The sequence below is a fragment of the Lynx rufus genome, unplaced genomic scaffold (genome assembly GCF_022079265.1).
Source record: "Lynx rufus isolate CCGP_SWC_20201006 ecotype Redwood Valley unplaced genomic scaffold, mLynRuf1.p SCAF_27, whole genome shotgun sequence".
Taxonomy (NCBI): domain Eukaryota; kingdom Metazoa; phylum Chordata; class Mammalia; order Carnivora; family Felidae; genus Lynx; species Lynx rufus.
In genome coordinates this window covers 730,630-756,415 of record NW_025814842.1, presented here as the reverse complement: position 1 = coordinate 756,415, position 25,786 = coordinate 730,630, and the positions used below count along the sequence as shown (strand labels likewise).

General features: G+C 63.6%; 1 protein-coding gene across 2 annotated transcripts in view; it reads left to right on the top strand.

Annotated features, from left to right (window-relative positions):
- Positions 1-24,909, top strand: part of CUNH7orf50 (chromosome unknown C7orf50 homolog) — a 108,186-nt gene extending 83,277 nt beyond the window's left edge. The window contains exons 1-4 of one of the 2 annotated variants that reach the window (XM_047089129.1): positions 12,522-13,275; positions 14,151-14,347; positions 19,708-19,789; positions 24,249-24,909. In XM_047089129.1, the coding sequence (XP_046945085.1) occupies positions 13,096-13,275; positions 14,151-14,347; positions 19,708-19,789; positions 24,249-24,431 (642 nt within the window). In that variant the 5' untranslated portion in view covers positions 12,522-13,095 and the 3' untranslated portion in view covers positions 24,432-24,909. Of the gene's footprint in view, positions 1-12,521; positions 13,276-14,150; positions 14,348-19,707; positions 19,790-24,248 lie in introns of those variants that run through there. The other variant, XM_047089128.1, reaches the window with a different exon arrangement.
- Positions 24,910-25,786: the final 877 nt, after the last annotated feature.

The window sequence follows — 25,786 nt, the reverse complement described above, 5'->3', positions numbered from 1 at the left end:
GTGTGCAGACTGTGGGCGCTGAGCCCCTGCGGGGGTCGGTGGGTGCACGGAGGAATCTTGGTGCTGTTTGCCTTTTCTCCTCCCAAGCCTTTCGCCGGTGTTAAAGACAGTGCGTATGGAAGCGCTTCCTGCACAGAACAGGAGTGGGTGCACTTCGAACGGCACCCCTGGGTGTCAGCTCCACCCCCCACCCCCACCCCCGGCTGCACCCACCTGCCCCTTAGGCCCCGCCTGCTGTCTGCTGAAGCCAGAGGGCTGCTGTTTGCACGACGGCAAAGGACCCCAGCCCCCGGATCCGGCCAGCGTCCTGCCAGTCAGGGGGCTTCCACAAAGACCGGGTGACTGTCCTGCTTGCTTCCCCCGGCGCAGCCTGTCCAAGCCTGTCCATGCCGGTCCGTTCCCCCTAGTGACAGAGGGGCCGGGGGCTTGGCCGCGGGGCGTCTGTCCAGGCCTGGAGCTGGGCGAGCACCGAGCCAGGCGGGGTCCCCTCACTCCTGGCTTGGGCTGTACGAGCTCCTGTGGGGCCGCCTGGTCCAAGCCACACCCAGTCCCTCCGGACTAGAGGCACAGACGTTGCTGTTTTAGGTTCGGTTTCTGTTCTGGAGGGCACTCTCTCCTTTTGGCTTTTTATGTTTAAATAATTATAGATTCCCAGGAAGTTGCAAAAATAGCAGGGAGGGGTCGCTTGCACCTTTCACCCACTTTGCCCTGACGGCTATGTTTTACACGACTCTGCACAAAACGTTGTGTGTCCCACCTCCACCGCCTAATCCAGACACCGAGCGCCCCCCCCACCCCCTGCTGCCCCGTCACGCCACCCCTCCCTCTTCCTGGCAACCGCGGATCTGCTCTGTAATCATGTCCTTTTGAGGATGTTATATACACGGAGCCACTCAGTGTGTGTCTTTTGGGGACTGGCTCTTTTCCTGATCCTCACGTCCTGAGATTCAAGCTGTTGTTGTCCATCAACGGACGTCCTTTTTACTTCCACACGGCAGTCCGCGGTACAGAGTTTGTGCCCCGTCGTTCAGTCAGAGGCCAGTTTGGCACTATTCCAGGTAAAGCTGCTGAGCGGCTGTGACAGGATTTTGTGTGGAAGTAAGTTTTCAGGTCCCAGTTGCTGGGTCACGTGCTATGCGCATGTGCGGTTTAAGAACCAGCCAAGGGGCGCCTGGGCGGCTTCGTGGGTTAAGCGTCCGACTTCGGCTCAGGTCATGATCTCACAGTTCGTGGGTTCGAGCCCCACGTCGGGCTTTGTGCTGACAGCTCGGAGCTGGAGCCTCCTTGGGATTCTGTGTCTCCCTCTCTCTGTCCCTCCCCTGCTCGTGCTCTGTGTCAAAAATAAATAAACATGAAAAAAAAAGAACCAACCAAACCGTTCTCCAGGGCGGCTGTAGCAGTCCTGCGTTCCTACCAGCCGTGTGTGAGGTCCACGCCGGGCGCTGTCGCTGCTGGTTTGAGCTGCCCTCCTCGCCGGTGGGAGTGGAGCGGCCTCCTCCTGCTCTGATGCCTTCTCTGCCCTGATGCCTGGTGACGGCACGCACCGCGTCCCGTGCTTTGCCACCCATAGCCCTTTGGTGGCACGTCCCCGAGTTCTTCCCCATTTTCTGATTGGGTTGTTTGTCTGCTTTCGTCGAGGACAGCTGTCCACCGTTCCAGCGTCCTACAGAGTAGTCTCCCTGCTGGAAAATTCCTCCGTGGCCTGCCCGTTCATCCCTGTCCTCCGCCCACAAAACCCCCAGCACCCACCGGTCTTTTACCGTCTCCACAGTTTTGCCTTTTCCAGAACATCCTAGAGTTGGAGTCATTCAGCACGAAACCTTTTCAGACTGGCTTCCTTCACTCAGTAACACGCACTGAAGGCTAGTCCCTGCCTCTTCATGGCTCGACGGCTCAGTTTTCAGTGCCGAACGACACTCCTTTGCCTGGACGGTCCACGGTCTGTTTACGCACTCGCCCGCTGAAGAACATGGTTGTTTCCAAACGTGGGCAGTTGTGAATAAAGCTGCCGTAAACGTCTGGGTGCAGGTTTTGGTGTGCACGTAACTTCTCAGTTCCTTTCGGTAAGTAGCAAGGAGCAGGATGACTGGACCGCAGGGTGAGAGTAGGCGCATTTTGTCCGAAACGGCCAAACCGGCTTGCAAAGTGGCTGCACCGTGTCGCGTTGCCACGGGCGGGGCCGGAGATTCCCGCTGCTCCGTGTCCACGCTGGCGGCCACCGCGTCGTGGACCCTTCTGACAGGCGCGTGTGAGATAGGACGCCGAGTGCCTGCCCCCTGTTCATCTTCTGTGGTTCGAGGTTTGTTTTTTGCCTATGACCGTCCAGGACCGTTTGTTGAAGAGACTCTTTCCTCCAGTGAAGTACCTGTACACCTTTGCCAAAACTCGAAGTGCTAATGAGGTGGTTTGGGGTTCTCTGTTCTCTTCCGTTCACTCGTGCACCTGTCCCTCCGTCGGCGCCACACGGTCTTAATGGTGGCAGCTCTGTGATAATTGTGGAAATCGAGTAGAGGGACTCTTCTACTTTATCTTCCTTTTCCAAAATTGCTCTAAATATTCTTCTTCTAAATATCCCTTTTCTTTTCCGTGGAAATTTTAGGGTCATCTCGTACACCTGCACGGAAAGTCTCGCTGGGGTTTTGCATTGAACCAGCGTCTCGTCTCGTGGAGAACAGACCTCTTCACTGTGCTGTGTTCGGTCCGTGAACACAGTAGGTCTCCATTGATTTAGACGTTCTCTGATTTCTTTTCGTCTGATTTCCTTTCCCGTGTTCAGCGCATAGATGCTGTACGCGTGTCATTGGGTTTACGACCTCGTGGGTTTTTTGGAAGCGGTTGTAGGTGGCACTGGATTTTGAGTTTGAGTTTCTGTGTGTTGACTGCCAAGTCACGGAAACACAGTTGACACACGCACGTTGCTCTCGTCCTGCAACCTTGCCGAATTCATGAGTTCTTGGAGTTGTCTTGTAGGCTCCTTGGGCTTCGTGTGTTGGTCACCGTGCCGTCTACAAATACAGACCGTTGTATTTCTTCTTTTCCAACCTGCATGCCTTTGATTCCCCTTTCCTGCTTCATCGTGCTGGCTAGAACTCACTAGCAGCGGCCAGAGGATCTCTGTGCCCTTTCCCTGGTCTCGTGGGGAGGGGAGGGACGCGGACGTTATTTACCAAGCGGACAAGACTTCCCGCCACGAGTAGTTTCTTGAGGATTTAGATCACTGCTGCCATTTGAATTTTGTCAGACGCTTTTTCTGTGTCGGTCGATATGCTTGTGTGATACTTTGTCTTTTGCCTGTCGATAGGGTGGCTTCTACGGATTGGGTCTTGAATGTTGAATCGGCCTCACATCCCTCATTGAACAAGCCCCGCTCAGTTGTGAGGTACAGTTCTTCTTATATGTTGCTGATTAGGGTCTTTGCACATTTATTTGTGAGGGATCTGGGTCTGTAGTTTGCTGGTCCTGTACTGTTTTTGCCTGGTTTTGGTGTCAGGGCGGTGCTGGCTTTGTGGTCGTGCTGGGAAGTGATCCCTCCTCTCCCGTGTCGTGGGAGGGACCGGCCGCCTGGAGTTGGGTGACTCAGCGGTTAACAGAATTCCAGTGAAGCCCCACTCCCCTGGGCAGGAGACCCAGGGCTCTGCTTTGCAAGGCGCCGCCGTGCCGGGCGGGGGGGGGGGGGGGGGATTGCCGGGCCACCCCGAAGGCCCTGGGCTATACTTGGCTTGGCTGCCACCCGATCAATCGCGGCCGACAGCAGACCCTCTTTACCTGGGGCCTTACCCCCCCCCCCACCCCTCCACCACACACAGTTTCTGTCCACGCCGGGCCTGTCCCTGGAGGCTAAGTGGGACGGAGGTGCTGGCGCGGGAGCTCTGTGGGCCGTGCCTGCCGGTGTCCGGGTTCCAGGAGGGCCACGTCCGGGCCATGTCCTCACGCGGTGGAAGGGGCGAGGGAGCTCTCTGGGTCTCTCTCGTGAAGGCACCGGTCCCATTCCCGAGGCTCTGCCCTCATGACCCGTGCACCTCCCCAGGGTCCCACCCCCAACTACCATCACGCCAGGGATTAGGTTCGAACATACGAATTTGGGGGAAACGCCAACACTCGGTCCGTGGCTGCAGGCATTTTCGTCTGTTTTGTGCCCACAGCATAGCCCGCGATCAGAGTCAGAGGAGTCTTCGGTGTGAAGACGTGGCCCGACGACCCCTCCTCCTAACCAGGAGCCAAGTTTCGGGGGGGGGGGGTGGGAGTGGAGTTCTGGGGTCCCTTGGGACGGGAGAGCTGGTGCCAGGTGCCACTCCTTCCGTCAGCTGGGCCGTCCGCAAGGGTTCTCTGGCTGCACCAGGTCCCGCGCAGAACCAGGCGCGAGGACAGCGGCCCTGTGCCTGCTGCTGCTGACGAGGCCCGGGGCCAGACAGCCGCCGGGAGGCCGGGCCTGGCAGCACCTGCTTGGGGTAGAGCTTCCACGGGCCCAGCGTCCGGGCCCAGCGTGAGGCCCGCGCATGTGCCCCTGGGGGTCCAGAGCGCCTCACACAGGGCCTGGAAGGGACACTGTCGCGGGTAGGCAGCCCCCACCACCGAGCCCCAGGTTCCTTGCCTCTGAAGTGTGGGGACAGGGTGGCCGGGAGGGAGAGACGAGTGGAGGGCACGAAGGCACCCTCTCAGCCACGCGGCCCTGCGTGTGGTGCACCCAGCGGCACCGCCCTCCCTGCTGCCAGACCGGCTCCCGCCCCTTCCCACTCAGGTCTCCCAGGGCTGCTCTGGAGTCACCGGAAGCAGACTGGTGTGAAGAAAGGCATCACTCAGAGGGCCTGAAGGCTGTGTAGTGACGCCGGAATGCACTAGAAAATCAGCACGTGGGTCCTCTGGGACTGAGAAGTCCCCCAACGGCAGTCTTGGAAACTTTTTAAAAACCATTTCCGGGTTTCCTTACCTGTAAAGTGGGGGTGCTGATGCCTGCATCGCAGGGATGAAGCAAGACAGCACAGGTGGAAGACATCTGGCACAGAGGCTGAGGTCTCCGGCGGGCGGGGCTCCTCCCTGCCCTCCCCTCCCCTGCATCCGTCCAGCTGTGGCCCAGGCTCCTGCCATGCCCGTGTGCCTGCCCCCGTTGCCCCTGTGGAGCAGCCCGCGGTCGCGGTGACAGACAGGGAAAGCACAGAAAGGTTCCAACTTGGCTCCCGAGCCCTGGGGGTCCCCATCGGGCTGGGAAGCTGGCACGGCGACACCCGCCAGCCGGCACGCAGCGGGCCAATGAAGGGTCCGCAGCCAGAGTACAGAGCGTCCTGGGACGCCTGGCCCCCGACCTTTGCCGGACAGGGGGGCCAGAAGCCCTCCCCTCCCCCAGCAGCCCTGCCGCAGGCCCTGGGGTGGACTGGGCTCCCAGCTGCCGAGTGTGGTTTCCTCTTGTAGCCGGAGATTCACCTGCAGTCTCACTGGAGGGAGTGCAAGCTGGAGAAGAGACCTAGGGTGTTCACGTGGTGAGGGCGAGACTTTGTGACTCATTTGTTCAGCAGGCCGCGGTCGAACACTGGTGTGTTGCTGGGCAGTGTCCGTGGGGTGTGAGCAGACACAGCCCGACCCTCTTGGAGCTCACGGTGCTGGGGGGGCCGTCCTGTTGGGAGGGTGCTCAACAGGTGAAGCAGAGGTTTCCCTGATTCTGAGGATGATGGGGGAGCTAGTTGAGAGGCTCCAGGCTAAGAGAAGAGCGTGTGCAAAGGCCCTGGGGAGGAGACAGCAGCCCCGGTACACAGAGCCCAAGGGTGGGAATGAGGCCAGCTCGGGGGGGGGGGGGGGGGGGTAACCAGAGTCTGCCAGGGGGGCGTGGGTCCATGTGATGGGCAGAGAAACGGGGAGCACTTGGGGGCGCTGCAGCTGTGGTTTTCCTCCTCCCCTGCCCGGCCGGGGCAGGGCCTGTTAACAGGCAGGCCTCCGGGCGAGGGCCCTGTGGCTGCCACCTGGTGGTGCGGCGGGCACCGACAAGTCGTCCCGAGTCTCCATTCCCGCTCGCGACAACCTCCTTCCACCGGGAGCCTGCGTGGGCCTCGCCTCGCGTCTCCCGCCTGCTTCGCAGACCCGGCTGGGGCTGGGGTCCGCGCCCACGTGCAGGCCCCGGGGCCCCGCCCACACCCCCGAGCGCCCCGCGCCTGCGTCACCGCCCGGCCGGCTGGATCCGGTTCCAGCCGAGCCGGGCCGGCGTGACATGCGCAGTGCGCGGGCGCTGCGGCCGGGCTGCCCGGGGCCCGCTGGCGGCCCGAGACGCGGAGGTCAGTGTGCCGAGCCCGGGATCGGGGCCCGGGGAGGGGGTGGGGGGACCCGCCCTGCACGAGCGCGCCCGCGCGGAGGGCCGGGCGTGTCCCGGTGGGGGTGCTGCGGAAGCCCGGGGCCGGGAAGATCCCGGCCCCGGTAAGACGGCTCACCCTGCGGGTGGGGCGCCCTTCCCCCTCGGGTCGGGCGCGGGTGGGCCCGCGCCGCCGCCGAGGTTACCTCGTCGGGGGGGGGGGGGGGGGGCGGAGCGCCCTGCTTCCCAGCCTCGACGTCCTGCACGGTGAGGATGGGGCCCGAGTTGGGTCCTGCACCGGGGGGGTGGGGGGGGAGGTCGTGGGGGTTGGGCCCGAGCTATGTGCTGCACCAGGGGGAGGTCGTGGAGACTCTGAGTTGTGTCCTGCACCGGGAGGGGAAGTTATGGGGGCTTCCGAGCTGTGTCCCGCACCAGGGGGAGGTCGGTGGGGGGGGGCGGGGGGCTCCGAACTGTGCCCTGTGCCAGAGGGGAGGGGCCCCGAGCTGTCTCCTGCACTGGGGAGGAGGGCTTGAGGGGGCCTCCAGCTGTGCGCCCTTAACAGCTCTTCCTTGGGGAAGGTCTCTGGGGCTCGCAGCCCCTCCGATTGCTGTTTCAGAACCCCGGATTCTAGTCTCATCCCCCGGCCATGTGACCACACGGGAGTTCCCTGCCTCTCCAGCCTGTTTCTCTGCAAAACTGGGGAGTGGACTAAACCTTGCGCACCTGGGGACTGGTCTGTCCTTGCTCTCTTCACTCCTGGGACGGGTGTTGTCCTTTGCTTGGGACAGATAGCCCAAGGCGACATTATTTTAGCAAGTCCCACCCACACGTAGCACATCATCATTGTTGGGGGAGTGGGGAGGGCCTGCAGGGGTATCACCATTTTGCTTGTGAAGGTCTCTGGCTTTGACACATTATTTGGCAATGTGAATTTTCACGGTGCACGCTCGGGGATTCTGGCAAGGCGAGAAGCAGCTAACCCATGGTTTCTGTATGCTAGCTGTGCAATTATCTTGGAAATTATATTTAACAGTGGATAGAGTTGATTTAATCATACGCTGTATTCATCCCGTGCCGCGTTTGTTTTGATGTTGCTGGTTCATTTTGGAGCCAATGAGGTGGTGGTGTCAGTTTCTCCCCATAGCTCAGACCGTTTGCAGATCTTGCACAGCTTACAGGGCCCGGAAGGCAAGGGATCCCCGAGCTGAGGCTTTGGTCGTGTTCTCTACCCAAAGGCGAGGGCGTTTCCGCTTCCTCGGCACAAAAGCCCCTGAGGAAGAATGCAGCCCACAGACCGCAGCTGAAAAGGCAGGAAAACCTATTGGAAAATCTTGTGCGGCGGCGGCCTCTCTGCGGGCTTCGCACAGGAGAGCCTGTGTTCTGGGCCTGCTCCCAGCGCCCTGGCCCGTGAACTCGGGTGGCACGGAGCTGTCTCTACGGTTTTCTACTGGGCTTTCGTTATTAGGAATCTGATTTCTGTTAATGTGGCGAGTTCAGCACTGCCGGGTCAGGAACGAGCGTCTGCTGACTTCTTGGAAGTTGTCCAGAAGCATGTTTTTTGTGCGTTCAACGCTATTTTTAGACCAATTTACGATTCCTGTACTTCGTTTTCCTCCTGGCTCTGCCCGTTCTGGCCATCAACCTGCCGGAATGGCATTTCCAGATTAAAGTGAAAGTGCACCCTTCAATTTCTGGCCAGTCACACGTTTCCGGAAACGAGAGGAAGGCAGATTCAGAGTTTACTAGAAAGGGGGTGGGCGTGGCTGGGGGGCGGGCTCAGCGGCCTGCCGTGAACACAGGCGTGACTGTGCACGTGACCTTTGCCGTTAGATCTGGCATCCGTGCCTGGAAGCCATAACCGTGACATTCCACGGTCGGGCTGTTGACCGCACAATGCAGCTGGATTCCACGCCTTGCTGGCCTGCTGGTAATGGAGGAAAAGTTTACTGAGTCTAGATCGTTAGACCCCGCCGGTGGGCAGTCCTTCTCAGAAGTGACAGAGCTCGCACAGGGGGAGCCCGCCAGGGCCTGTGCCTCCCCCCCACCCCCGATGTAGGCAAAGTCACCCCAAGGCAGTGAGGGCTGGCAGCAGGGACGTGGTGCCCTTGGGGTCTGCAGTCCAGGAAGACCCACCTTGGAGTTAGGAGACCCTGTAGGTCCCTACCTCTGGCGAGCAGGTAACCGTTTCCTCTTCTAGCGGCGGAGGCTACGCCTTCGTGTGTGGCTGTGAGGTGCTGGGGGTGTGCCTCGCCCAGTACCGCGTCCTGGGTCTGGCTGACGGAGGCCTCCAAAGGAGGGGCCCTCACAGCCTCTCTGGGGACCCCGCCTGCCCTCAAAGGCCTTCAGAGCTTGTGTGCCAGACCAGGTGAACCCCCTCGGCCCAGCAGGGCGTCTCCAGAAATGGACACTAGAGTGCGGGGCTGCTTCCTAGCTCTGTTCTCCGTGGACTCAACGGTCTTCCTGTCCCCATGCGTCCTCTTCCGTGTGCCCTGTCATCTCAGATCTAAGACCTCAGGGCCCTGGACACTTTCTGTCCCCGAGCCTCTCCCGGCCTGTGCGGACACCCACGTTTGACATCTGAGCGTGTGTCCTGTGAATTGTGCCAAAACCAAGTCCGCTCCTCCCCTGGCCTCCCCCGTCTGCCCCTGGAGCTGGCGTCCTCCTAGTCCCCGTCCCCTTCTCCCACAGCCCTTGTCAGCTCAGCCTCCTCGCACCTCTCCTGTCTTCTGCCAGTGTCCACGGGCTCGGGGCAGGGCCGCGGCCACAGCTCATCCTGTTCGCACCTTGTTCCCTGTGCCCCTGGAGCTCCTTGAGAGCAGGGCTGCTCTGCACCTGTGTCCCCTGAGGCGCCTGCGCTCTGCCCTGGACGATGGTCCCAGATGGTGCCCGTGGAGCCGGCGCTGAGCCTGACCGAGTTGGACCCCAAACCTCCCCCCACACCTGCCAGGGGGAAGGGGTCACCGATGTCTGCCAGGTAGCTGTCCCCATCAGTCACTCAGCCCCACGGGCACCACCTGCACACGTCCCTCCGGGAAAGGACCCTGGGAGATTTCTCCACCCCCATCCCTCCCCCGGAAGTCTATCCTGTATGCTCTTTCTGTCTGTCCCCGTGTCTACCTCCACTCAAGAGCGGGCCCTCCCAGGACACGGCTGGACATGCTGATTTTGGGTGAACTGTCAAAGGGTAAATGTGCCCTAAAAAAAAGTCCTCACAGGGTCAGGGGACTTTGTCTCCAGAAAAATCTGCTCCTCGTCTCGGGGCTGGAGGTTCCCTGTGTCCCCAGGCAAAGGCACCAGCTGAACCCACAGAGCCCCGTGGGACACCCACAGTGTCACATTGCAGGCAGGAGGCTGGGCCGTGTGACTCACCCTGGCTTTGCCAGTGTGGCGGGGGGGTGCAAGGGGGGCTCCTCGCTGGCTCGAGACCACCCTGTCCCCAAAGGAGGTTGGTCCCCGCACAGCCCTGCGAGAGATGTGGCATCCTGACTCTGTCCCGGGCTGAAGCTGTGAGGGACCAAAGAGAGGTTTTGTGGGGCTGGTCCTCTCCAGCCTTCCTGCAGCCCCCTGACGCTGCACCTGTATCGGCCTCTCACAGACTTCACGTTCTGCCCACACTGCAAACTCCTGTTTGTGTCCTGGGGTTCGAAGAAGCAAGTGGGGGCACCCAGGTGGCTCAGTCGGTTGGGCGTCCGACTTCGGCCCAGGTCATGATCTCACGGTTCGTGGGTTTGAGCCCCGCATCGGGGGGGGAGGGGGGGTTCTGTGTCTCCCTCTCTCTGTGCCCCTCCCCTGTTCGGGCTGTGCCCGTGTCTGTCTCTGTCTCTCTTTCTTTCTCTCTCTCTCTCTCTCTCCTCTCTTTCTCTCAGAAGTAAATATTAAAAAGAAAGCAGCAACAGCAAGAGTGAAAACCGAGTCTCCTAGTGCTGAAACACAGGCTGGCCGCCCAGTGCTCTCCACCTCTGCTGGCGTCCCAGCTCTGGGGAGTCTGGTGCGCAGGGCCTGTGCTAGCAAGGGGGGTGGCGCCACGGCCCTGGAAGCCGGGACTGGGTCGCAGGTCCCACCGACAGCCCAGGCCATGGCTCTGAAGAGCGCCCGTATGGGAGAGCCTCTGCGGAGCACTGGCCTGTCCTCCAAGGGCCACTGTCCCTGCCCACCTCCCACCTATGACTGTGTGTGGACAAGACTTCACCCCTCCAGTTCCTCATTTCTGGCGACCAAGGAGGTCACCTCCACTGGGATCCTGGAGTCTGTTCCTTAACGTGTGTCCCTGGGTGTGTGTTTCTGGGAGGAGGGTCCGGCGGTTTTCATCACGTCCGTCCTCCAAGGCCAGGCGGGTTTAGGTGGCGAGAGCCGGGTGGGGAAGGAGCCTGGCTGTCCCCAGGGTCGTGGGGGACCTGCAGGCCTGGGCAGGTGGGCTCAGGTTGCAGTTATGTTTTTCACCCCGACTTACAGACCCAGGGAGTTTGAACCTGGATTAAGGAAACACTATTTGCACGGTCTCTCCTGACTTTTGGCATTTTCGCCGTGAATGTTGGCAGGCCGCGGTGGCATTGGCGGGATGTGTGGAGGGCACGGGCACTTTCCTGGCACGTGACGGGTGGAGACCGCTCCCGGCGTCACCTGTACTCGGCTCCCCTGCCCGGTTGCACGACAGACCCGCACGGATGGGTTCGTGTGGTGTCGACGGTCTTTTGATGAAGGGTTCCGTTTGTGCCCCGCATGTCCTGTGTGTTCCGTTTCCTGCATTTAAAAGCCTTCTGAGAGGGGTGTCCAGGCCCCGCTACGTTGTGCAGGACCCTGCACCCAGGAGCTGTGCCCCGCCAGGAGCCCTGCCGCCCTGAACAGCCGCTCTGACAGCCGCTCTCCCTGTCCTCCAGGAGCTCACTTACATCCGGCCGTGAGCTCCTCGAGGCCAGAGCCCGCGTCTGCCTCCACTCAGCGCCAGCCCGAGACTCCCGGAGGGCGTCGTGCCCGCCACCACACGCACCTGGAGACTCGGCTGTGTTCCAGGAGCAGCTTCCAGAATTGTCCGCACACACCTTTTCTGAAATCGTTCTCATTTTAACCAGGACGCTGCAAGCAAAACGAAAGGGGAAATTGTTTCATTCTCGCGGGCGCGAGGGGGTAGCTGTCGCTCACGTGTTACTTTAGCCGGGGGTTTGGGGGTGGTAAGAGGGATTGGGGAAATTAGGCTTTGAAGGATCTGACGGTTCGTACCTGCACGTTCCGTATCCTTCACTGTCACTTGAATCTGCTGCTGTCGCTGTGGGTTTCCGATCGTTGAAAGGGTTCTAGGTCTGTCTGCAGACGGTGCCACAGAACGTGGACAGAGGCCACGTGGGGGTCTGCGATGCCTCTGATGACTGTACCCGCGTCTTGTTTCAGAATAAAACATTTCTCTAAAACGTTGTAGGAAACGCTCTTTTTTGTTCTTCGTTGTTAGATAAGGGAAATTGTGCTACCGTGTGATACCTAGTAGTAAGTCGGATGAAGGTGTACTTTTGAACTAGAGCGAAATTTCTGAAGGTGCACAACCAGAGGCATGGGCTTCCTGCCCACCTGTTTCCTAGGTTCAGAACCAGAAGGAAGTGGGGCCTTCCTGGTGGGGAGGCCTGTGAGCCTGCTGCTGTTTTCTGGGCCCGACTCTGGAGTCCCTTCTGTCCCCCAAGCTCCGGGCCACGAAGCAGTTGACGTCTGGGGGCCCGGACTCCAGGGGGGCGGATCCCACCGTGACCCTGGGGAGCACCCAGCTGCCAGGAGCATTGGTTAGACTGTTGTGGACAGTTTACGGAGAGACTACTGTGGCTAAAGATCCTCGGCCCCGGGGGCCACACAGATGTGGCTCGGGCAGGGCTCTGCCCACATCCGTAAACCGAGGACCGAGCAGAGACTGTCCCTCCCCTGCCGGCCGGCCCTTCAGGGGCAGCGCCGTGTGGCGCTTAGGGTGAGTCCGTAGACGCCACGCACAAACTCCAGTCGGGGTTTTGTCGTCTGAGGTGCCCTGACCTCACGGCCCTGGGCCCTTTGCCACAGCAGCACCCTGCCGCCACCCGATAGCACTTTCTACGTGAACGGATAACCGGACCGCAGACTGTCGCCTGACGCTTCTCTCGATGCTTCTCAAAAACGTTTGCCGTAGAGCTGCTGCCACGATGAGCCGCCTTCTGGGGGGCATAAAGGTCTGGTTCTGGGGGGGGGGGGCCTGCCCTCTCCCCGCCCCCAGCCCCTGCTCACGTGCTGTGACTCCGGCTCTGGTCCCAGCTCTGCCTCCTTCGCCTTCGGGACGAGCGTCCAGACCCTGCAAGCGGCTTGGCTTTCCCCGAGCGCTCCTGGGGTGTCGTGACCTCTGCCCCCACCCCCTGGAAGAGCAGGGCCCGGGTGGGCCGGTCTGCACCCCGCTTCTCCTCAGAGGCCACCGGCAGGCCCCCTGGGACCCGGGATGAAACGGGCAGGAAGGGCGTCTTGCTCCCGCCCATCCTGCTTGGAGCACAGGCCGCACAGAAGTGGTCTCGAGAAACACTGGGTTTCTTGCAGTTTTGGCCTCTCTCCTAGGCCGGCCCCGAGGCCACGTCTTCAGTCAAGGTGGAGACCCCAGGAGGGCACCGGGCCTGCCCTCCTGCCTCCCATCATGGTGTCACCACTGCTCCCCTGGACCTCAGGAAACCCTCAGAAATCCCGATGGCCTCAGACAACTAGGCTCGCAGGCAGGGGGCATGTGCCGCCCCAGGGCTGTGTCTGTCCAGAGACCCCCCCTCTGGAAGCACCCCCTGTGCTGGCGGCCTGTGAGCCCCATGTGAGAGGAGCCGTGCGTGTGTGTGCACATGCGTGTACATGGTGCCAGGGCTGCTGGAGCCTCCCTGGGGCAGCCTGGAGGCCCCACTGCTGGTTTTAAAGGAGGCAGAGTGGGGAGCTGGAGAGAGAGCGTCTCTTTTGTTTTAGAAGATTCCGGAAAGATCTGGCGTCAAGTGGGAACACAAAGGTTGTCAAGGCACTGGCACTTTGTAAGCTGGCCTCTGGGGAGGCGAGAGGGGAGCGGAGGGGAGGGGAGGGGAGGGGAGGGGGAGGTCTGCAAACGCTGGATGTGCCTGGGGTAGCCTTTGCCCTTCCGGAGGCCTTGGGGCAGTGGCCTGGTCCCAGGCCAGAGGCGGAGTGACCAGTGCTCATGTGCCAGGTTTTCCAGGAAAGGGGACGTGTGTGCAGGTCCTGGGGTCATGATCCCCCGCCCCGTTGAAAGCCTGGTTTGGTTTGATATGGGGAGCGGGTTGGGGCTGTACTGCTGGGCGCAAGGTATCTGGGAAAATAGGGGTGTCAGGAGGCCGCGGCCCTATCAGGGGAGAGCGAGAGGCCGGCAGCCTGCGTCCACCAACTGCTTAACTGCTGGGGGAGGCACCCAGGCCTTCCTCGGGAGGGGTTCCTAAGTGGAAAGGCCTCTGTGGGTACCCCACCCCCCAACCTTGAGCAGTATGCTCTCAGCCCTGCCTCAGTGCACCTGGTCTGCGGGCAGCCTGAGGGCAGCAGACAGTGGGGGCAGCAGCAGGGCTGGGGGGCTGGGGAGAGGGAAAGGAGGAGGGGCAGGTCTCCTGCAAGGCTGTGGGGGGATGGGGCTCTCCTCTCCGCCCAGAAATCCTTGTCCCCAGTGCGTGAGTGCAGGTGCAGGGTCAGGAGAGAGGTCCGAGGTCAGTGAGCTTTGACACGTGCTGGGGTGAGATAGTCATACCCGGCCCTTCCCCGCAGGACTTGTCACCAGGCGCTGGGTCTCTTGGGTCCCTGGGAGGGCAAGACTTTGAGCAGCCCCTTCCCCAGGTACTGGGGGTGAGGGAGGGGGTCCAGGGAGCTGAGGGGCACCCTTCCAGGCTGGTTTTCCCTTGCCTTTCAGGGAGGAGCCGCCTGGGGCGCCAGGCAGGACACGGCCCTCGAGCTGCCCGAGCTGACCCCAGAGGAGAAGAGGGTCTTGGAGAGGAAGCTGAAAAAGGAGCGGAGGAAAGAGGAGAGGAAGCAGCTTCGGAAGGACGCAGCCCCGAGCGTCCCGGCCAAGCCCTCCGGGGCCCAGCTGGCCCTGGACTACCTCCGTAGGTAAGGCGACCCTCTCACGCAGGGCCTGGCCGGGTCTGGAGGGTCTCTGGTGTACCAGGAGGGACGGGGGCTCGGGTGAGCTGCTCCAAATCTGGCTCCTGGGGCCAGTGGTGTCCCTGCAGCCTGGGACCTGCCCTGGTGGGCGTCACCACAGAACCACCACCCCTAGTGCCCACTCGAGCCCTCGGGGTGCCTGGCAGACCCTGGTTTACCCTGTTCCCACGGCAGGCAGAGCCTGGCATTTGCCAACAGCTCTGTGCAAGCCTCTCTAGGAGCTCCTGGAAAAGCCAGGCCCCAGTGAAATCGCTGGCTTCTGTTGGCAGAGGAACCTGCGGGGAAGTAAAATCACGGGTTCCAGCAGCCTCCCCCCGCCCCCGCCGCCCACAATGGTTTTCCTCCTCCGGAAGTGGGGTCCGTCCAGTGGCATCAGCGGCCAGCACCAAGACGGGCTTCCCTGGGGAGACCCAGCTCGGACGCACTCATCTGTGTGTTGATCGTGGGGAGCGGTGTATGCGCAGCCGCCCCGGCCGCCGCCGAACTCCTTTGACTCCAACAGCAGCCCCTGCTCCCGGCACTCACTCCCCAGTCCCCTCAGACCGCCCCGCCCGCCTCCACCCAAGCCCTCGTCCACCCCGTGTCTCTGTGGGCGCGTCGATTCCGGACGATTGTGCACGTGGCAGTCACGCACAGCGTGGCCTTTTGCGAAGCGCTTCCTTTGCTCCGCGAAACGTTTGAGGCCCACCCACGTTGCAGCACGTGTCAGGCGTCCCTTTCTCTTTACGGCCAGATTCCACGCACCGCACGCATACGCCACGTCTCGTTTATCCGCTCACCCGCTCGTGGGCGTTCGGGTTGTTTCGGGCGCGGGGCCGTTGTGGCTGATGGCTGTGGTGTGTGTCCGCGTACGGGATCTTGTGGGGACGTGTCTTCCTCGGTCTCGGGCACAGCCTCGGAGCGGGATTGCCAGGGACCCCGTTTTTGCAGGAGCTGCAGACCTGCCCACGGCGGCTGCGCCACGTTAACAGCCCCGCCGGCAAGGGCCCCGACTTCCGCCCGTCCGCGCCCGCCCTCGCTGATGACAGCCACGCGGGTGGGTGTGGGGCCGTGTCTCGCTGTGTTCCTCGTTCGCATCCTGTACGTGTTAAACCAAAAATGCCGATAACCCAGGGGGCTGCTGAGCGGCGCCCTCTTGGCTCCTCCCCGGAGGGGTCCCTGGAAGGACTCAGCCAGGAAGGCGAGTGCCCCCGGTCCCAGCTCCGTGACTCCACCTGCTGGCCCCGGGCGTGGCTGCGTTGGGGGCAGGAATCCAGCACACCAGCTGGCTGGCCTCCTCAGGGCAGAGAACTGAGGGTCCCGCAGCCTGGCCCCAGTGAGGAGGACCCTGTCCGCTGGTCCCCATCCCCAGCCTTAGGGATGTGTAATTCTGAGCGACGTGGGACCCTGGGGCCTCTGCACTCTTGGCTGCTGGGCACAGTGGACGGGGCTGGAACCAGCACCCCTTAAGGAGTCCAGCCCCCAGTGTTGGTGTCACCTGGGCACATGCTCGCACACGTCCCAGTGAAGAGAGAGCTGGGTCTGGGGTCTGGGGTGCGGCTGGGGAATCTGCATGTGCTGGGACCAGGTCTCTGGCGCGACTCTCCCGGCCTCCCTCCCTAAACTCAGCAGGGGTGCAGGGACATCGCCAGCCCCCGTAGCCCTGGCAGAGGCTGGATTGGCCCTGCTGCATGTCATGGGTCTAGAGGGGTGAGCCCTGCAGGGACCACACACAGCAGCAGCTCGAGAATGCCGAGGGCTGCCTGGTGCAGGGGCTCAGCACCGTCCGTGCAGCCCTGTTCTCTGAGGTCAGAGCTGAAGGCCGTCCCCGGTTGGTGGCCAGAGAGGGCAGGAGCGCGTGGGTGGGGGCCCACTGGGACTTGAGGACAGATGCCTGCTGCTCCCTCCGCTGGCGTGCGGGTGTGAGGTCCCCGGCTCAGTTGGGCTGTCAGCACGGCGTGGGGCACCAGCCTTGGGGATGGCAGGGCCTGGGCTGGAGCCAGCCTGCTGGTTGTCAGTGTGGGTCCTCGAGCGAGAGTCGTCCTCTGTGGTCTCGGCTGTCAGTCTGAGAGCCCACGCGTGTTTCTGTGAGCGCGCACAGGTCACGGCTGGACACAGGAGGCCGCGGGGCCGGGGCTGAACAGAGGAGCCGGGGGACAGGCCAGCCACAGAGTGGACCTCAGGCTGTGTCACGGGCGCAGAGCCCGCCTGGGGTGGGCGGGGGTGAGGACAGGCTAGAGGCCTGCGGCCGCTCTTTGCGTAGACCCCGTGTGGACGGCAAGAGGCCTGGCTGCGGACCCGGTCTTCACTCCCGAGGCCACGCCTCCCGCCGCGGCGTGGACTGCCCAGCTCCCTGGCATTCACCCACCGGGGGCCTGTCCTGTCCGGATGCCCCATTACCTAGAGGCCGGCCCGGGGACGCCATCCATGTTGTGGTAGGCCGCCTGTCCTCTGCCGTCTGGGTCTCGCTTCCGGCCTCGCCTCCAGCCCGCGCGGGCTCCTGTGGCCGCCCGGCGTCCCCGTGCCTGGCAGCTGTAGGTCTTGTGTGGCGGGAGCTGCACCCCATGCGTGTGCTCGGAATGGTAGCGGTGGTCTCTGGGCCCGCGGGAGCCCCGAGGGCAGCCTGGCCCCTGTGGGATGTCAGACCCAGGGCCGAGGCAGCCAGCATGCTCTCCCCTGAGACCCCACACCAACCCCCCGCCGGGCTGGGGGCAGGGAGACGGACTCTGGCTGTTTCTTCCCTCTTCCACCGGGGCCCCTCCCGCCGACTGAGCCAGACACGGCAGCTCCTCCCTCACGGGGTGTCCTGTCCCGCTGGGCGCCCGGCCCCCAGCCCCATCCCCAGCGCAGGCCGGGACTCAATCAGGTGCTGCGTAAGCGGGGGTCAGCGGGGCGCGCGGCCTCAGCGACTCAGGGCCTGCCTTCCAGGGACGAGAGGCTGCTGGGCCCCATCCCTCGTTTACGCCCGGGGCCTGGGCCGGCCAGCCGATTCCAGCTTCCCGTGAGCTGAGAGATTTCTGCCGTGCAGACCGGGCCGTACGAAACCCGCGAGTTGTCTGATTGCCGCGAGAGCACGGGCTGCTCTAGGCCACGATGGCACTGCCGGCTGGAACGTGGGGGTTGGCACGTGTGAGGCCTGGGGCCGGGTTCTTAGGGTTTCCCTGAAGACCGCGGCCTTGGGGACAGGTTGGTGGAGATAGAGACACATTCACCGGCTCAGGGGCTCCAGAACCTGCCCGATGTTGGGGCTCAGGCGGGGCCCGTGGGACACACGTGTCTCTGGGCGGCCGTGGGCCTGTACAGCAGCTGCACGTGCTTCTGCCCGTCTGGGTGTTGAAGCGTCCTTCACCCGTGACCTCACGGAGCCACGTTCTGTGGGAGCCACTGACGACTCCGTACCCCCTCGAGAGGGTGGGGCTCAGCCCTTACCACCAGGGAGCCCGCCCGGCGCGGGGTCCCCGCTCCCTCCCCGTGGACCCTGGTCTCTCAGATTCTCTATCCCCACGGGTCCTGCCTCTCAGGGAGGCGTCTCTGAGACGGTGCAGGAGCCTGGAGAGGCGGGCTGGCTTGTTCGTGTCCGTCATCCCCAACTTCACTCCTGTGTCCTCGTCGTCCTGGTCTGGGGGCCTCCTCTCTGCCTGTTGTGGCCTAGGGGCTTGGGGCTCCCAGCCAGTGCCCCTTGCTTCCTTTGGGCCCACACGGCAGCTCTGAAGCCACCGTAGCACTGTCTGGGGGTTCAGGTGACCACAAGGGGGGTTGAGCCTAAGCTAGACCAGAGCCCTGGCTCGGGTCAGGCACACAGCCCGTCCGTGTTGTCGATGCCGTGGCCATGGCAGCCAGGTCCGTGGAGCCCCAGGTCCCAGGCAGTGGAGCTCGGCACCTCCACACCCTCCGTCAGCCCAGGATGGATCCCACAGACCCTGGGGGAGGTCGTGTGCCATCTTCCAGGGCAGGGGAATTGGCCAGCGTGCAGGTGGTCAGTGGAACCAAATGGTAATTTGAACAGAGAAGGTTTATCGTAAAGAATGAGTAAGCACGGCAAAGGGCTTGCTAGTAAGTCGAAACCCAAGACCCGGGAGGAGCAGACCCCAAGACAGCCACTCCTCAGGGCCGGACGAGCCCAGGGCCTACACCTTTGGGGGAGGAGGCACAGGAGCTGTGGCCACAGGACTTGCTGGGAAGGCTGCTCCCGGGAGGCCTGGCCAGGGCTTCGTGGACCGTCGGCTCCAGGGGGTTGCTTGCTGGAACCAGACTGCATCAGCCTCCGTGTCCTGTGTTTATGGCTCTGCGGCTCCTTCTGCTCAACGTCGCGCCACCTGGCAAACCCATTTTTTGAAGACCCCCCTCCCCCCAGCAGAGTGGGCGACGGACGGTGTGAGCCAGCGCAGTCACTCGATGACCAGCACGGGGCAGGGGCCCCTCGGGTTAACCCGCAGGGGTCAGCCAGGCACAGCGCCCGGCCTGGCGGCTCTTGGGCTCTTCCTCCGGGCCTCCTGTAATGACCACGGCCCGATTTCTGCCGCGCACTCGTTCCGGGCACAGGCCGAGGGCCACACCTGCGGGTGCGGGCGTCCGGGTCGTGGTGCCCTGAAGGCACACCGCTTTGTAGGGGCGCCGGTCAGTCTCCAGGGCCAGATCCCAGATGTGAATCCACGGGTCCCCAGCGGGATGGGAGCAGGGACCCGGTCTGGCTCAGGTCCTGCTCTGTGGCTGCCACGCAAAGTGCCCGTGGTCCCCGGCAGACGTGGGGCGGGGCTCAGGCGGCTCTGCTGTCACGTGACCGTGTGTGTGAAGTCGAGTAAGAGTGACTCCACCTCGGCCCCGCGAGCCACTGTCCCTCCAGTCGAGGCTGCAGCTAGGGCACATCACACACCCTGGGGGCTCACCCCCCGCCCTCCTGCCCACACCCCTCGGTGCCCCCGAGTCCCAGACACGCCGCCCTTCTCTTCCTCCTGCTTGTCAGCAGGCTGGCCTCGTGGCCGCGGGTTGGGTGGGGGCTGGGGTGGGGGGGTCACACGGCCTCAGGTGGCCCACACCAGCACGACCCTCGGGGTCAGGGTTCCTGGCTCTCCCTCACCCTCCACACACAGCTCTCGGTTGGAAGGCCGTCCCCGCTCTGGCGGGCACACGGTGAAGGCTGACGCGGGAGCGGCTGATTTCAGGAGCCTCCGGGTGGGTGAGGCGTCCTCCCAGCGCCAGGCCCCTGAGCCCCCTCCGCTGCTCCTCGTCTGCCACCCTCCAGCTGGGGAGGGGCCTCCACACACCTGGTGCACAGACCCTCTGTCAGTTCGCGCCGGCGCCTGACGTGTCCTGTCCTTGCTTCCCAGCTGGGCCCAGAAGCACGAGGAGTGGAAGTTCCAGAAGACGAGGCAGACCTGGCTGCTACTGCACATGTATGACGACGACCAGGTATGTGCACCGGTGGGGCGGGGGGGGGGGGAGCAGGGGTGTACACGCTGTGGGTGGTTTGGACAGGGGTGTGCACACGGCGGGGGGGGGGATGGTTAGGGCAGGTGTGTGCACGCTGGGAGGGCGTTAGGGCAGGGGTGTGCATGCTGGGGGGAGGTGAGGGCAGGGGTGTGCACCGAGGGGCAGGGGTGTACATGAGGCTGGGAGCAGGGGTGTGCACACTCGGTGGGGGTGGTTAGAGCAGGTGTGTGCACGCTGGGAGGGCTTTAGGGCAGGGGTGTGCACGCTGGGAGGGCGTTAGGGCAGGGGCAGGGGTGTGCACACTGGGGGGTGTAGGGCAGGGGAGGGCAGGGGGCTCGCGTGCGCACATGTCCGACAGCAATCGTGTGTGCACGCTGGGGGAGGGGAAGCACGCGCGGATGTAGGACGGCGACTGCCGTGTGCGCGGTGAGTGAGCGGAGGGAGGTGGAGCGTGCGTCCCCGGTGGGGAGGAGAGCTGTGTGCACCTGGCGGGGTGGGGAGTGCGTCTGGGAGAAGCCAGTTATCAGACACAGCGGGGGCACGGGGGTGCCCTCCCAACGCAGCTGGTGCAGGAGGTCACATGATTCAGGGGGCACCTGGGTTTGAGCGTGCGGTAATCGGCCATGTCTGTGGACCTGCTTCGGGATTCTAGAAACGCCCCGATTGTCACCACACCGTTGGCAGCTCTCGTCCTGGCCAGTGGTCGCCCTGGTGCTTGCCACGTGGTGCTCCTTGGTCCACCCTCGTCTGCCTTGGTCGGCTGGCTTTCCGCCCTTGGGCAGAGCCTGGCCGCCTGCCCCCTCCCCCGCCCCACCAGAGCCACATCCACGTCTGCGAGGGTCTTCTCCCAGGCTGCGTAACCCCCTGCTACCGCCGTCGGTTCTGACAAGTATAGCTTTCGTCACAAGCGTGACGGCCCTGCTACAGGGAGGTCCAGGGTGCCTGTGTGCCCGTGACCGGGGAAGGACACGCCTGAGAGCCAGACTCTGAAATCAGGGTGGGGGGACAGCTTTCCGAACAGGCGCCAGGGCTGGGCCAGCCTGTACCGCTGCAGGAGTCACGGGCCGGCCTTGTGACCCACCGCAGAGCCCGCACTGGGGCGTGACATCCCACCCTCCCTTCCCCGTGACCCCCCTGTCCCGCGCCGATCCGTGGCCGCTCCCCACTCGCCATAGCTCAGGGCCCACACCCCCTCCCCCCAGCACATCACCAGACTTCTGTGCCCAGAAGCCCGGGCCCCGCGGACACACCGTCCCTGGAACTCTCTGGAGCAGGTGTCACACACACGGAGCCAGCGGGCAGCTGTGGACAGAGACCTGTGTCCTGACCACCCTGCCCGCCCCCTTCCCCCCCGGGGCCTCAAGGTGCTGGCAGGTGATGGTGGCCTGACACCCACTCCCAGCCTGTGGGGACTCGCTGTGCCCTGAGGAGGGGCCTAGGCGCCTCGGGAACCGAGGCCTTGCTTCCTGAGGCCCCTGGAGACCACCTGGTCACTGCACGCCGGGAGGTGGGCTGGGGACGTGTCATAATTTTGACAAAGCCTGATTTTTGTCTTTTTTTTCTGTCACTTGTGCGTCTGGTGTCATTACTAAGAAATCACGGTCTCACCCAAGGTCAGCAGAATTACCCCAGTGTTTCCTTGTGAGGGTTTTGTAGTTTCTGTTCTTACCTTTAGGCCTTTGATCTCTTTGGGGTTAACTCTGTGTGTGTGTGTCAATTAGGTTTCTGTGAGTAGACTGTCCCCCAGCGGATGGACTTGGCACCTTCCCGGTATCCTGTCATTTACTTAGCCATCTGCCCCGCTGGGACGTTAACCTGGAAGGACAAGGCTCGTCGGCTTTCACGGACCCCCACATCTCTGAGCCTAACGCCCCGGGCTGCCCGGGCTCCCCTGGGAGCCGGGGCACGTGCACCTGAACCCAGCTGGGGGGAGGGGTGGTGTCCGGGGCCTTTGTGGAGGGGCCGATGGATTCATTGGTCTCTGGTGAGCCCCCTGAGGTCAGGGTCAGGGTTCACTTGGGGTCCAGCACAGGCAGTGGGATAGAAGAAAGCCCTGGACCGCAGCGGATGACTGTGGCCGAGGCGCCTGGGGGTGGGGGGGTAGGAGGGGAGTCGCGGAGGCGGGGAAGGGGGAAGGGCCCTGGGAACTGTGTGCCCGGCCCTTGGTTCCGCAGACGCTCCCGGGCCTGCGTGACTCAGCAGGCTGCTGGCAGGAACAGGAGGGGACCCCGGGGCCAAAGCTGGGGGTCCTGGTTGCTCCGGCCCCCAGACGCTAGACGGTGTCGCCTCCTGGCCCCACACCGAGCCCCGCTTCCCTTTGTGGGCGTCCTGCCGTCCCGCCCACGTGCCCCGCCGGCTGTGTGTGGCCCCGGAGCAGAGTGCCGGACCCTCCTTGGCTGGACCGTGGCAGCAGTGGTGCCCCGGTGCTGCCCGCGGGAACAGCAGAGGCCGTGACGTGAGACGAACCTGTTCTGTGGTCCCACGCGTGCCCTGTCTTCCTGGTGCGCCTACTTGAAGAACCCCCACCCCCACCCCCACCCCAGCCTCACTTCGAGCCCCTGAGGCGCACGGGCCTGACCTCATGGCCGCCACGTGTCTGCGTGTGTGCGTGGGTGTGCATGAGCACTTCCTGTCGGGAGCAGGATCTGCGATTCGGTTTCACGGATGAGACAGAAGCCACATCCGACCCCCGTGGGGGTGGACTGACAAGGGAGGGGAATAGAAAGCCCGGAAGGGAACGAGTACGCTCAGGGTCCACAGAGGCGGAGGGAGCCACCACCATTCGATGGGGAAAGAATGGCCTCCTCCGCAAGCGGAGTTTTGCCAGCTGGATTTGCACGTGTCAAGGAAGGAAGGTGACCCCACCGGACCTCTGTCAGCAGCCCTCAAAGTGGGTCGAGGCCCCGGATGTCGGGGCTGAAACTACAGCTCCCAGAAGCAAATGTGGGGGCACCTGTGTGGCCTCAGGTCGGGCACAGGCGCCGACTGCCCCAGCACAGTGACCGCAGACTCAGACTGGCGGGCGGGGAGATGGCCACCCACCCACCCACAGGAGGGAGGAGGTGGGCGCAGACCCCGATCTCACGGACTGTGGGAGCTTTTCTAGGTCGACAGAAGGGCAGCCCAACTCTAAAACGGACAAAGGGTGTGCGTCAACCTCTGTCCAGAGCAGACGATGCAGGTGGCCTTTGAGCGAGTGTCGAGGAGCTCAGTGTCACGGGTGTTGGGGAGGGGCCGGTCAGAGCAGGATGGCCCTGTGACCAAAGACAGACTGTGACCCGTGTCGCTGAAGACACAGCCGTTCTCGGCGGTGTTCTTCTCTCGTGTTCTCAGTGGATCGTGTTTCCTTACTTCTCGAGGATGTCAGTAACACCACTTTGAAGTCCCCTTCTCTCCGCACGACATTTATCTTGTTCAGGTCGCTTTTGGTTTGTTTGCTTGGCCTCTGACTTTGAGATCAGACACTTTGTTCTGACGTGATGCCCTGTGGGGTCAGGAAGGGCCTGGAAACCTGGCCAGGGCTGTGCGCACCCCAGGGGCCCGTGTCCTGAGCTGAGACCCAGATCCTGAGCTGATGGGCCGGGCTCAGGATCTGGGTTTTCTCTCTTGTGTCCTCAATTTCACGGTAGAATCTTCTAGTCTTGCTGCAGGACACAGGCTTGGCCGCCAACACCGGGGAAGCCTGTGCAGGGAGGTGGGGGGCTCAACAAGGGGTGGGAGAGGGTCCGCATGCGAGGGGAGTGATGTGGGGGCCCCCTTCCCCATCGAATGGTCTGGGCGCCCTTGTCGAGAGCCGGCTGACCATGGATGGAGCGGTTCCTGCCTGGGCCTGGCTCTGTCCCCTTGCCCCGCGTGCCTGTCTCTGCCCCTGCCTCCACTGCTGAAGCTTTGGAGTTGAGGCCTGTGAGTCACTACCTGCTTTGTGAGCGGACCCGGCTGCCCCTTCACTCTCCCCTCGGGACGGGACCAGCCGAGCCTGGGGTCGGGGAGCCAGAACTCGGTTTTATCGGCGGGGGCTCCACCCTCAGACCCCCGGGGTGTGTGTGTGTGTGTGTGTGTGTGTGTGTGTGTGTGTGTGTGTGTCTCAGAAGATTTCTCTCCTCACAAACGCGCCTGTTAACTGTCGACTGGCTGGCCTTTCGGGAGGGGGTGACATCCAATGGCTGCAGGGCCCCGAGCCCTCGAAAAAGACCGGGAGACTGGCCTGCCCTCCCCGCCTCCCCCAGCCCCGTGGTCCCACAGCAGCGGCACGGGGTGGGAACAGGGGTGCGGCACACGGGGCCCCGCACCGTCGGCGTGCCCGGGGCCGAGATGACGCCGAGCTCTGCTGCCTGGAGGAGGAGGCGGTGAGCCGCCTGACGCCCGGGCCCGCTCGGTGTCCACGCTCGTCACGTCACCCCGCCCGGCCCCTGACGCTCTGGTCCTCTTCCCCCACCAGGTTCCCGACGAGCTCTTCTCCACCCTGCTGGCCTACCTGGAGGGGCTGAGGGGCCGGGCCCGAGAGCTGACGGTGCAGAAGGCCGAGGCCCTGATGCAGAAGTCAGACGAGGCCAGGGGCGCGGACACCCTCCCGCTGGGGACCATCCAGCGCGTCCGGCAGGTGCTACAGCTGCTGTCCTAGGGCTGCCGGCGGGCCGGGTCACTGCCACAGCCCCAGGCGGTCCCGGGCCTCTCGGTGAGGGCGACAGTGTCCTCCCGGCAGTGGGGCCCCAGCGAGGGGCAAGCGGGGTCACGGCAGGGCAGCGGCCAGTGGGCCCGGGGACTTCCGGGGGCCGGGCCCCTGGCCCTCGGGAGGACTGACTCCACGATGACAGGTTTTCACGCCTTCGCAACCGAACGGGAGCACTTGGGGGGCAACCTAGAGACACTGGCCTGGCCTCTGCGTGGCCTCAGAGCCCACGGGGAAGCCGAGGGAAAGGCCTGTTTTCTACTGGAATGACTCAGAAATCCACCAGAGCCAGCCCTTCCCGCCAGCAGTGGTCCGTCCCTGTTGGGGGCTGAGGGCGGTCCCTCCGGTGGCGGCCAGGGCTGCCTGGCCACCTGCCTGCGTTCACCGACCTTTTCCACTCCTGTTTGCAGTAAAACCATCCTGTGTCGGCCGTGGCTCTCGTTCTGTGTGTTTCGTTCTCATTTGTGCGTTGATTGACCACGAACGTGCGTCAGGCCGTGGCCGTAGCCCCCCCAGGACGGCGTCCTGGCGAGACTCCCCATGTGGCGCTTCTGCCTGCGGGTGCCCAGCACTTGCTCTGCAGGCCGCTGTCTGCACGGACCCGGGACAGGCTCGTTCTATGCCGAGAGGAGCGCTGGGTGCGTTGAGCTCCCCAGAAGTCACGGGGCTCCCAGTGCCCCGGAGGCTGCGCTCGGGGCACCGCGGCCCACACCTCCTCAGCGAGTGGGGGAAGTCGGTGGGCAGCCGGTGCCGGGACCACCTTCAGGAGGCCTGCACTTCCCGGCACCTGTACGTGGAGAATCACAGGGTGGTGGAGATGTGGTGGTTTTAAAACTCATCCACCCAGGCTTTGGCGCTCTGCCCGCGGGGACGCGGGTCAGCCTCCAGCATGGGATGAGGCACGGGTGGAGCCGTGCGGCTGTGAGGCCAGGACAGGAGGCGGAGGCAGGCGGCGCCCTCTGGACGTGTGCCCTTGGGACTTGGCGGCCTTCACGTGGGAAGCCCCTGCCGGATGGGGAGGCTGCGTGGGGAGCCACCTGGGTGATGGCAGGCCCTCCAGCGGCTTCCAGCCCAGGTGACACCGTGCGAAGCAGAGGTGAGCTGTCACCCCCGGGTCCTCACCTTGCAGGTTTGTAAACCTGTTGCTGGGGCGCGTGCAGTAGACCACCAGGACAGCACGAAGGCGTGTAAGGTGAACTGGTTGTGTCCTGTCACGGTGCCGACAGTGAGTCACGGGCTCCTGGCCTGTGCGTAGACCCCTCATTCCAGAAGAAGGCCTGGGGCCTCGCTGTGGTCGCACCTGGCCG